Raw genomic sequence first — 12,822 nt, 5'->3', positions numbered from 1 at the left:
ATGTGTGCAGCCGGTTTTCCAGCACCATTTATTCAAGAGGTTATCCTCCTCTAGTGAATGCGTTTGGCACCTTTGTCAAAGATAAGGTGGCTTAGTGTGTCTGCAGTTGCATCTGCATCTTCTAATCTGTTCCATTGGTCTTCGGGGCTATTTTTCGGCCAGTATCACACTATTTTTTTTTTTTTAATCACAGTAGCTTTATAGTGTAATTTCAAGTCAGGGCTTGTGATGCTCCCATGTCCTGTTTCTGTTGCCTAGGATTGCCTTTGCTATTCCAGGTCTCTTGAGGTTCCAGATGAATTTTAGGATTGTTTTTCTAATTCTGTGAGATATGCTATTGAAATTTTGATTGGGATTGCATTAAATCTGTATAACAGTTTTGGAAGTATGGTCACTTTCACTACGTTGGTTTTTCCTACTCAAGAGCAAGGGGTACCTCTCTATTTTCTAGTATCCTCTTTAGTCTCCTTTTTCAGAGTATTATAGTTTTCAAGGTACAGATCTTTCACATCCGTTGTTAGATTGATTCCTAGGTATTTCTTTTTTTGGATGGAATTGTAAAAGGCATTGTTTCCCTGCTTTCTCTCTCAGTGATTTTGTTATTCATGTACAAGAAGGCTATTGATTTTCGGAGTGTTGACTTGTGACCAGCTATGTTACTGAATCTGCTTATTAACTCTAATAGTCTCTTGGTGGAGGTTTTGGGGTCATCTAAGTGGAGTATCATGTCATCTACAAATAACGATAGTTTAGCTTCTTTGTTTCCTATCCTTATTCCTTTTATTTCTGTCTCTTGTCTGATTGCTCCAGGTAAGGTTTCCAGTACTATGCTGAATAAGAGTGGGGACAGTGGACATCCTTGTCTTGTTCCTGATTTTAGAGAGAAAGCTTTTTGAGTTTTTGTCCATTTAGTTTGATGTTGGCTTTTTTTTTTTTTTTTCATTTTACTGGTACCGGGGATCGAACTCACGACCGCCTGCTCAGTTGGCTTTTATGAGCTTGAGATAAAGACCATCTATTCCAATATATTGTAGGATTTTTTTCATGAATGAGTGCTGGACTTGGTCAGAAGTTTTTTCTGCATCTGTTGAGATGATCGTGTGATTTTTTTGTCCTTAGCTCTGTTAATATGGTGTATTACCTTTGTGCATTTACTTATGTTGACCCACAATGCTATATTCCAGCACCTGGATTGTGACTCTCAGAGAACCTCTTTTCTCTGCTGCTTACTACTCTGCCCTCTTTTCAGAAGTCTCATGACTCTAAGTAGTTTGTCTGTAATGTGGCTTGTCTTTAAGGTTTGAAAAGTAAATTGACCTTGTTTTGTAACCATTAATGAGCAGTATTGGGAAAAAGAATATTTTGATTCCAAGATACAAATAACTAGAACTAAATACCTTAAGGATTTCACCAAGTCAACTCTCAACCCAACAGTCTAACTTCAGTTGCTTTATATTGAATGAATATTTAGTTAGAATGTTGCTATGGCATTTTCCTTTTGTTTTTATATTTATTACTTGAGGTATGAGAAAGCACATATAGTTTGTTTAGAATTTATTATATGAAAACACTTCTATACAAAAGGATGATGTGTATTAACACTATATAGGCACTGTTGGGGCAGTGATAGGCCTTTGAGTGAGGTAGAGCCACATTACTTTTGGACTCCCCTTATAAGTAATTCCCAAGTTGGTAAATTCAACTTAAATATGTTTGAAGATTCTGTTACCCTTTCTAGAATCAGACCATACTGTGATTGGCATGAGATCAGCATTTTTTCACCCCTCTTTGATGTAAATTGTTACTTTCTCAGAGCAAATGGATGAGTAGTATTTTCTTTTTGGGTGCTGGGGATCAAACTCACGACCTAGCACTTGCCAGGCGGGACTCATTCTGCTGAGCGAAATCCCTAGAGTGAATAGTATTTTTAAGGCTGCACTGTTAGAATTGTCCAGGGCTGATTTTTAACTTCAAACTGAGTGTATTGGTTGCTCACTTGTAGTGTGCGATGAACTGCAAATTATGCTAAGAAAAATATTTTCAGCAGAATAATATACTGTTCAGGGGGTATTATAAATTCCATTGCTAAATGAGAATGCAGTTTAACAGTTTTATTTGGATAGTTTAATCGTGGCTCTAGCCCCAGAGTTGATAGCGGAAGCATGCATACACTTAAACTTTAACCTTGATAATTTTGCTAGAAATTAACTTAATCTAATAGTACAAGTAAATTGAGCACGGTGCCGTATGACTGTAATCCCAGCACTCGGGGCTGAGACCAGAAAAATGGCTGTGAGTTCAATGCCCGCCTGGGCTACAAAATGAGTTTAAGGCCAGCCAAAACAGCATAGTAAGAGTTTCTCAGAAAAAAGACAAAAAACAGAAATAAAACCGTACAAGCAAACCTAGAGGCTATGTTATACAATCCTGTGGTAATGCAGGAATGAATTCTTCATAGTCCAAATTCATTGGGACTTTTCCCCTCCCATTTTCATTCAGTATTTACTTACAAAAAACTAACATAATATTCCCAGATACCAGTCAGATTTTCAAGGAATGAGTACTGTATATATTACACCAATTTGGAAGTCAGTTATCTCTATTTTTAAAGTTTTTCTATTAGTCTAAAATAAATGCCTCCTTCACTTGGCATGCTAACGTGTTAGTGCATGGAGTGCTGTTTATTGACAGCTTTCTGTCAACCAAGTGCTGGCTGTATTTTTGCACACAGTGCCTCCGTTACTCATCCTAGCATCCCTGCAAGAGGCCATTTTACTTTTGTCTTAGATGGGAGCGTGATTTAAAGATTTTAAATAATGCTCAGGGTCACATAACTATTAATGTTGTTCACTCAGATGTCAGGTTAACTTCAAAACTCGTCGCTCATTTCTCAGGGTTGTGCCGGATTTCCCAGAAATGATGAATGTATACTGCAGATCTGCACTGAAGGGGGAGGCAGAAGAAGGTGGTGACACCTAGACAGCATATCCACCATTGCCTTTGGCTTCCACTAAAGTCATCAACACATTTCACTAGCACAGAGAAATACAAATATATTTCATTTTTGTGTAGAGATATGCGTGCTTGTATACACACATATACCTATACACATGGGACATAAGGATATATTTTTAGTCAAGTGGCTCTTTAGTGTTTTATGAGTTACCTTAGAAGCAAGGTTTATATAAAAATGAAACTAAGTTCGGTGTGTTCGCACAGGCCTATAATCGCAGCACTCTAGAGGGTGGGGCAGGGAGATTTTGAGTTTGAGGCCAGCCTGGGCTACAAAGTGAATTTAAGGCCAGCCTGAATTGCATAGTGAATCCCTGTCTCAAAAAGACAAAAAATAAACAAAACCTGACTTTGTGTGTATGATTTTGTTCAGTGGTTAAAAAGGTTGTGACCAACATCTCTGTAGTCAATTGTAAAAAAAAAAAAAAAAAAAGGTTGTGACCTTTGAAATACCTAAAATTATAATATAATTGTAATACTTGGGTTCCCTAACCAACATTACTAGAAAACAATGATTAACATAATAATATGTTAGCATTTTAGGGAGAATATTGAGAATTGGTGAATACTTAAAATAACCAGAGCAGTGAATTCTTACCCTCATTATGAGTGTAGTTGAAATTCTAAGTGATCTTACAATTATATGTGTTCAGAAATGCCTCAGTAAAGTTTTGGAAATTCAGTGACAGTGGGAATAGTATTTGAAAGAGCTTTCTCCAAGAGAAAAACAAGAAAAATTTTGGCTTTAAAACTAAATTTTGGCTTTTTGAAGGATAAGCTATATTTCTTTGAATATGTATTTAGAAGTGAGAAACAATCTTTTCAATAATAATGGAAATATTGCTGGTATCCTATCATACATGAGGTAAATGAGCTATAAAGAGAAGTTAAGTAATTTGCCCAAGTCAACAGTTACTGTGTGACACAATTAGGGACAATATCTCTTGTTCACTGTGACAATGAGAAGAAAGTCAGAATTATTTTCTTTTTAATTTTTCTTTGTTCGAGAGAGAGTTTTACTCTTGTAGTTCATGCTGACTTTGAACTCACTTATGTAGCCTAGGCTGGCCTTGAACTCATTGTGATCCTCTTGCTTTAGCCTCTCCAGTGCTTGGATTACAGATATGCGCCACCATACCTGGCCAGAAAAGTCAGATTTAAAATATAACTTTCAAGCTACTTTTGAAACTGTTTATCATGGTTAATTTATGTTTGTGAGAGATCTGTGAGAGCAGTATAGGAACAGAGTATAGATTTTAAGAAGATGGCTTATAAATTAACCAGTTTTAGCATTTGGCTACCTGAATTAGAAATAAAAATATGTAATAAGGAATTGATATAAACTAAGAGTAAAAGCCAACCCATTCTTTCCTTGTCATGCTTTGTCTCGGAATCCAACACTACCTAAATTGCCACCTTATGAAACTAATACTTTGTCAGTTGGACTAAAAAACTTCTGTGTAGAGTATTCAAAACTGTGATAATAAGTATTTATATAGGCGAATGCTGTGACTATTCTAGTCAAAAGATAGGAGAGTTATGGACTTTGATATTTGACTGCTGTGTTATAGATATAATTCTTCCTTGTATTTTTTTTCAAGTTACTATGAGGAAAGAAAGACTAGATTTTTTTCAGAGGGTTTTATTGATAGTACTGAGGAGCCAAAGGGATCTTAAGAATAAAGTACAGCTTTTCAGTGTGCATTTCTTAGTGTAGCTATCTTGTTAGGCTTTATGCCTTATGGTTAGAAACATATATTTAACATTTTATAATATGTTTACTTATCCTTTTGTTTACATATAGACCTAAATTTTTTTTTCTGGTGCTGTTTCTTAAATGCATTTTAAAAATTAGAAGGCATATTAAGAAAGACATAGTTCATAATTAAAGCTCAGCAAAGTTCTATGAGTATATGAATAACCCAATTCTCATTCATATGCTCAGTTTTGTAATACATACCTTTTCATTTATGTTTCTTGAAGCCATCTTGGTTACCTAATCTCCATCTGAATAGAAGAAACTATATCACATATCTTTTATAGCATAGTAAAATATTATTCAATCTCATATTAAACATAAATATGTATATTTATACCAATCTTCTAAAACTTAAAAACTTTTCAAGTATTGTCTTTCATAATATATTTAATATTTTTACTTGGAGATCAATTTTCAGGTTTTATTTGTTTTTTATTTTATAAAGAAAAAATTCAACTTTCAGATTTTAAAGAATGGCAGTATATAGCTGCAACAAATCTTGAATGTATTTTTTTCTTTGGCATTTATTGCTTTGATTAGGTAATGAATAATCAACATTAAAATTAGTATTCCAACTTTTCATGCATTTTCTATAATTTATTTAAGTCTTATAATTTAGTATGGAGCTGGGTGTTGTGGTGCATGCCTATAATCCTAGCACTCGGGAGGCTGAGGCAGGAGGGTTGTTGCACATTTGAGACCAGCCTGGGCTATAAGTGAGCTCAAGGCCATCCAGAACAACATAGGGATCAAAAAAAAAAAAAAAAAAAAAATCAGAGTTATGTAAATTGTGCTTGTGACAAGCATCTGTTGTGCAAGAAAAAATAGGAATAATTGGCAAGTTTTAAAGAATTTTCATGAAGATTACCTACTTTTTTCAGATTTCTATTCTGAGCTGGCTTTTCTTATTCAACACCAAGCTACTTTGACCCTATGTCATTCACAATTTATATTATATATCGATTATATTTATATTATGTGTATATAGTCATGCATTGCTTAATGAAACAGAAGTATATTGCTAGATGATTTTGTCATTGTTAAACAGGACAGAGTCTGTGTACACAAACTAAGACAGTTATGATGCCACTAAGTGATACCACTTTATGGAACCCTAAAGTTCCATATTTAACCTATTATTGACTGAAGCATGATTACATAGTACATGAACATGTGTAGACATGTGTATATGTATAAATGTGCCTAGAAATAGATTTTTCTATAAAGTGAGTTACCATGAGTTTTGAAATTTTTGTGGATAATTAAAAAACATTCTTCATTAGTTTTGGAAATCAGGCACTGAGTATGGTACTCGCATGGAGGAGTCAAAATTACTTGTGAGCTGATTTTGTATGTATTATACTACTTGGTATGACTATACTTTGACTATCGATCTTGCAAAATCTTATGAGTTGATCAAAAGATTATATCTGAGTCATAGATAATTGTTGGATTTTATAATTTGAGGCCTGGTGGGGCATTGATTTTTGAAATTACCTTAGGTTACCTATCTTGATTTGTGATCTCATTCACCGAAATTGTAACCCAATCTTAATCTTGTAAATGTTTTCTATAGGAAGTTTTGGGAGCGATTTATCACCCTGTGTCATGAAAATAATAGTCTGCATGGGATCACATTTGAACAGATCAAGGCTCAGTTAGAGGCTTTAGAACTAAAGAAGACATATGTGTTGAATCCACTGGCTCCTGAATTTATCCCCCGGGCTCTGAGACTGCAGCATTCCGGAAACAGCAACAAACAGCAGCAATCACCACCTAAGGTAAAGCTTACACTGTGAAGAAGGTAAAGCGGGAGAGCAGTGGAGCAGAGATAGACTTGAAGTATTGGAACTGAAGGTTATATTTGTTGACTAGCATTTTCTGCAAGGAACGTATCTGTATTTGGACATATAAGTGAAAATATCATGTGATATTTAACCATGTTTAATGTCATAATCATCCTTAAAAAGTTTTAAGCACATAAAAACTTCTGGTATCTTTTGTACAATACAACTTTGCAGTCTTCTCTACTGATAAGATTATTTTAGCTAAGATGTGAGGAAATGCAAAGTTTAAAACATTGTCATACATTTCAAAAGCTTATCTTTATAGCATGATACTTATAAGTCATAATACTTGTATAAAGAAAATTCTCTTACTGTGACTAATTAATTTTGAATGTTATTTGGCACCCTAAGGAAATTTGACCACTTTCTTAAAGATGGATTGATTTTTGACTCATTTTTATTGTACCGAGGAGTCCAGTATGGAGGTGGGCAGGTCAAGACTATTTCTACTTTTGAGCAATAGCTATTTTGGGCAGGCAGCCAGCTTATTTGCTAGAGTTCCGAAAAAAATTTCTTGAACTTAGCATCTTGAAATGAAGGTGCTGAGAATGGCATGTTTAATATTAGCTTGTTTTTTTGTGTGTGCATTCATAGTCCTCAGCATGGGATTAAACTTACTAACATGAATTAAAAAGACTATGTCATTGTTGAACTTTATTATACCTAATATGTAAACAATAATGAATGGTTTAATATTTTGAAAGTCTTTTAGCTAACTATTGAGACCTACTTCCTGAGCTAATATAGTGTTGTACATTCTTAGGTTAATGAGACTGTACTGAATATACAATAATGCTTTAGTGATTTGGCATTATTAGAAGATTAAAATTCTGCATAAATGAACTTTTTCTGTGTGCCGGGTGTTATGACAGGTGCTTAAGAGGCATAGGTAAGCAAATTAGCCCCTGAGTCCCTTTGTGGCAGTTGTTGGAGACTGACAAATGGTGGCCAGAAGTAGTAGATTCACTTTATTTTCACCACGGAAGTCATGGTTAGGAGTTGATTGAGTGGTTAGAGACAGTAAGACATTGTGAGGGAAATCTATACATAGGCCACCAAAAAATGTGTACATCAGGAAGAGAAAAACTTACGTAAATATTTTAATACTAAATTTATTGAGCCATCATGAGATTAATACAAGTTATTTTTGCCCTCTGTAATTATAAGAGATACTCAAAGTGATGCCTGTTAGCTTCCAGACATTATTAGTATGGCAAACAGATGAAGTGTGCTTACATTTTTTTTTGGTGGACTTTGTATATAAAAGCTACAAAAATACATGCTTGATTATGACAGAGATTTCTGCCTGTATTATTTTCTGCTATAGCCCCTGTCCCTAGAGTTTGTCATAGTTTTTAAGCATGACTTTAAGAAAGGGTTTTGTGCTAGCTTTCTATTACTATAACAAATGTTTGAAATGCTTATAGAAAAAGAAAGTTTATCTTGGCTCACAGTGTTAGAGGTGTTAGGCTGTGATCAGCTGACCTGGTTGCCCTGGGCCTATAGCTGTGCATCATGTTGGGAATATTTTTGGCAAATCAAAACTACTTACCTTCTGGCTGGTGAGTGAAGGAGAATAAATAAAGAGGGAGAGGCTGGGTCCCAGGTCTCCTCCAAAGGACATATTCTCAGTGACCAGAAGATGTCTCACTAGGCCTTTTTATTATGATTGGCATTATTATCTTTTGGGAATCATACTATGTTACAGACTAGATAAGTACTTTACAAGTAGGCTACACCCTAGCCTTGGACCCCACTCTGAAAGGGTCTGTCTTCTGGCTGAACCTAAGTGTCCCCCAGAAGCCTCACGTGCTCATAGGTGGGGTTTTTGGAGGTGGCTGGATCTGGGCTGGGTGTGGCGCAATGCTAAGACGAAGCCTGCCCCGCTCTGGGTGTAAGTGCTACGCCGTAGGCACGGGTAGCCTGAGGAGGATATAAGAGACACAGGGGTCCCTGTGGGTTGCTTGCTCCCTCCTGCTTTGCTTCTTCACTACTTTGCTGCCTTCTCCCTGCCGTGAATGGTTTCTTCTCTCCAGAGCCTCTCTGCCATGCCACCCTGCCTTGGAGAGTGAAATTACAAACTGAAATCTCTCCAGACTGTGAGCTGAAGAAACCTTCCCTTCTTTAACTGTGGGTGTTGAGTATTTTGTCTCAGCAATGAAAAAAGTAACTAAGAGTCTGTCATCTCCCAGGGATGTCAAACTGGGAATTAAGCCTTTAACATGCAGCCCATTGAATCCCAGATCCAAACTGCAGCCAGCTTTTATAAAAGATAACAGATGTGAAAGAACAGGAGACATGTCTACAGAGGGCAGCAAGTGGCTTAGGGCATGTGAGAATAGAACACAAGCAGAAGCTTTTTTAAATTGAGTGTTTAAAATTTAAAATACAATCTGTGTTATAATCAGATGTTTTTGCACATTCTTCAGGAGTGTAACTACAATAAAGTCTTCTTACTTACCTGAGTCATGTAAATGTAAATATCCACGAGTGCATTGTAGAGATAGATTCGGGCCATTGTGCCTGGTGTTTAACTGGGGAATACATAATGGCTTGACTTGTTTTTCCAAAATCAGAAACTTCTGAAGACAAAGATCTTAGCCTGTATGTTTTTTATGGTTCCCACTGCCTAGCACCACTCATTGTGCATAGCAAGTGCTCAGTAAGCAGCTGATAAGTGAATATAGGTTACAGCACACCCTGTAGACTGTGATGTGCTTCTTTCCTTCAAGGTGAAAGTTGTATAAAAGCCAACACAGCCCTCTCCTAAATTTATCCTGAACTTTTAAAAGAATTATCTTCCCTATAGATGTTCTCCTGTTTTCCAATCATCAGTTCACCAGACTAGTTGTATGCTTTGTTTAAAATTATTTATACACATAACATAAATAACCAGTTATTTTACCTAACTGAAGTATAGTGAACCATAGGTTATCTTTGTCACCATATCTCCCTCCTTTCTCCAGTATTTTACTTCCATAAAATTGTTTTTTGAGGTTTGAATTTATTCTGGAATCTTTTAAAATCTAGCCTTACTTTATGGAAATATTTTAAAATAGAATAGTGTAATGAATGAATCCTCTGTTATACATCTTCATTATCAGCTTAATCTTTTTCATATATGTCCTACTGCTCCCATTCTACCCTCATGAAGTATACATGCCAGATAACTTTGAAACAGTTATTTTATGTATTAGAGCCTTTTGACAAAAAGGGATTTATTTCATGAGTAGAAAAGGGTGATGTTTCTGAAAATGTAATAGTGAACCATTCCATTTCTTTTTCAAATTTCCTTAATTTTAACACTGCCTATAAGAAATATTAGAATCAGTCTGTTTAATGGAATAGAATTTACAATTGCTATAAGAGTTCATATAAGTGAAATCAGCAAAAGATTGTATGATGGTTAAAATGCTCTATGACTTGCTTTCTCTGGGTTCAGTTTGACAACAGAATATACCCCTGGCTGTCCAAGTAGTCAAAGAACTTTATTGTCCTAAGACTTCAATTCTGAAATAAGTTAGGCTAAGTGAAAAATATTAAGGTGGTCTTCGCTAGCTCTTCATTGCTTTACCTTCTCCAAGTATCAGTTATAGCTAAGGACTTGTTTCGTGGGACCCTTAAGAATTCATATTGCATCCATCTTTACCTGGCTTCCTTTTAGGGCACAGGCTGGGAACAGTTTCCAGAAGCCTTACTACAATGAATTAGCTTGTTTTGCACATACTGTACACATTCCAGCAGATAGGAAATAATCAGAAATAGATCCTCTAAAGACTGTATCATTTTATAGACTTTAATTATTTTTTTTACCTATATCTAGCTGCTAATGTTTGGCTCACTGCCTAGTCATAAGAAAATATGTCAGTCTTGTTTATTTGAGTGTTGGTGCCCAGTCAAGTTGGACATGTGGTGGGCCCTCAGTAAACATTTGTTGAATGAATAAATGGAAAAGAATGAGTGCTGAAAAAGTAAATATTTAAGTGCATAAATGGTAGATAATAGCTAGGTTTAGTAATGCATGCCTATAATCACAGAATTCTGGGAGGCTGAGGCAGGAGGATAGCAAATTTGAGCTCAGCCTGGGCAACTTAGTGATTTAGACTCAGAATCAAACTAAATAAAAATAAAATTAAAAAGTCCAGGGATATACCATACTGTGAAAGCCCTATGTTCAGTCTCTAGCAATTAAAAAACAAATGGTAATATTAACTACATTTGTTTATAAACAGTAGTTGATTTGAGCTACATTTGCTTTGAAACATATTTTATAAGATTTGTTATCAGAATGAAATTAGTTGAAATTATTATGGAATGACTTTAACTACTGCTACTGTGGCTTACTGCTGTATTATTATTTTATTTATATAAGCTGCCAAACACTGTATTTCATGAAGACCAAGTAAATTTCTTCCCTACAGTTATGGTAGGTAATTGCATTGTATATTGAACTGTGTAGTACTGAAATATACTTGTAGACACACCACTATCTTTTTATGTTTGCCTTTATATTTGGTATACCAGGTAGTGCCCAGAATGCAGATACATATTGTCCCTCTGCCTTGATAGTCTAGGGCACTAAAGGTTTAAAAATCTGGTCTAGGAGTGATGGCAAACCTTTTGGAGCTTTCAACCATACAAACAGCCTGCTGCAGCACATGTGCCATAGGTTTGCCACTACTGCCCTATACTATGGTTAACTCTTTATACTAGTTTCTCACTGTTCCTATAACAAATTATCACAAATATAGCAACTTAGTACAAATTTATCTCACAGTTCCAGAAGTCCAATGTCAAATTTGGCTTGGTTTCTCTGCTCAAGATTGTGATCAAAGCACTGACTAATCTTTTACCTGGAGCCTCTAGAAAAATTCTACTTCCATGTCAATGGTGGTTGTTGCCAAAATTTAGTTCCTTGTGATTTAACTAACATCCTTGTTTCTGGAAGTCTTGCTTAGTTTGTAGAAGCCTCTCAGCAGTTCTCAAAGGTGTCTCCACTGTCTCAGAACTAGCTGTGTGTATTGAATCACTTTGTTCAAAATCTCTGACCTCCCTTTACCACATCCCTCATCTCCTCCTCTGCTGTGTCTCTGACTCCAGCCAGAGAAATTTTTCTGCTTTTAAGGTGCAAGTGATTAGGTTGAGTCCACTCAGATAATCTAGCGTAATCTATCTACTTTAAGATCACAGCTTCAACTATATCTGCAAAATTCCTTTTGTTGTGTAATGTAACATACTGACAGAAGCAGGGGTGAAAGTGTGGACATCTTTGGGGTCACCATTCTGCCTACCACACGTGATCAAGTTCCTACTCTTTATCTATACGATTGTCCCTGGCTGATTGGTCATTAGCAAGCTACGGTGATTTGGGTGGCTAAGAAATCTACATGGTTTACCACCTTCCTGGAACTACCTTACCAGTCTGTGTCACTCACTTCCCTTTCTTCTGTCAGTGTGTGTGCTGCTCATTGCTCTTGTCACTTCTACTAATTGCTTATGTCTCTGATCTCACCTCTTCTGCCATCTCAGTATTTGTCATTTGCTCCTTTTTACTTTTTCTCTTTATCTTTCTGTATTTCTCAGAAGTTTGTTTTTTATAGTTGGTGTTAATCACCGTAAACATTCCTTTTTTTTTTCTGATTAATGGACAAACTGTTTATTTGTTGGCTCTCTTTTGTCACATTTTAAGAGTTACAGATGTTCCATCCATAACTAATCAGTTGACCGTAAAACCTTTAATATTTACCACTGTTCTGAATATTTAACATCCCTGATAGATGCTAATAAATGGAGCATTACTATAGTTTTGTTTGGATCAAAAATGAATTTTCTCCTTACTGTAACTATTATCTGTTCTTTAGTTTTCATATATTCTATACAAATAAACCTTGTTTTATATCTAGAGGCAAGTTGGGCAATGTTCCACTTTTCCACAATTGGCTTGATGTGTGTTAGTTACATGTAGCCAGTGGCAAGAGTAAGTTAGTTGGTTGGCTATTTTTTGTTTGTTTGTTTTGTTTTTTTCATCGGTACCAGGGATCGAACTCATGACTGCGCTCTTGCAAGGCAGGCACTTATGCCGCTTTTTTATCAGTACCGGGGATCGAAATCACAACTGCCTGCTTGCAAGGTAGGCGCTTATGCCGCTGAGCTAAATCCCCAGCCACTGGTTGGGTTTTTTAATCCATAATTTCAGAGGCATTG

At 35.8% G+C, this 12,822-nt stretch overlaps 1 protein-coding gene across 10 annotated transcripts in view; it reads left to right on the top strand.

The window, feature by feature from the left end:
* Helz (helicase with zinc finger) overlaps window positions 1-12,822 on the top strand; it is a 170,308-nt gene that overhangs the window by 114,916 nt on the left and 42,570 nt on the right. For 8 of the 10 annotated variants that reach the window (XM_063241957.1, XM_063241959.1, XM_063241956.1 and 5 more), the window contains 2 exons: window positions 6,348-6,552; window positions 10,991-11,044. In XM_063241957.1, coding sequence (XP_063098027.1) covers window positions 6,348-6,552; window positions 10,991-11,044 — 259 coding nt within the window. The remainder of the gene's footprint in view (window positions 1-6,347; window positions 6,553-10,990; window positions 11,045-12,822) is intronic. The other 2 variants (XM_063241963.1, XM_063241961.1) reach the window with 1 other exon arrangement.

The sequence above is a fragment of the Cavia porcellus genome, unplaced genomic scaffold, assembly GCF_034190915.1.
Source record: "Cavia porcellus strain 051 isolate PalLab524CR breed Dunkin Hartley unplaced genomic scaffold, mCavPor4.1 scaffold_32, whole genome shotgun sequence".
Taxonomy (NCBI): Eukaryota; Metazoa; Chordata; class Mammalia; order Rodentia; family Caviidae; genus Cavia; species Cavia porcellus.
The sequence above is the reverse complement of the archived record's forward strand: the minus strand, read 5'-3'. Positions and strand labels throughout refer to the sequence as shown.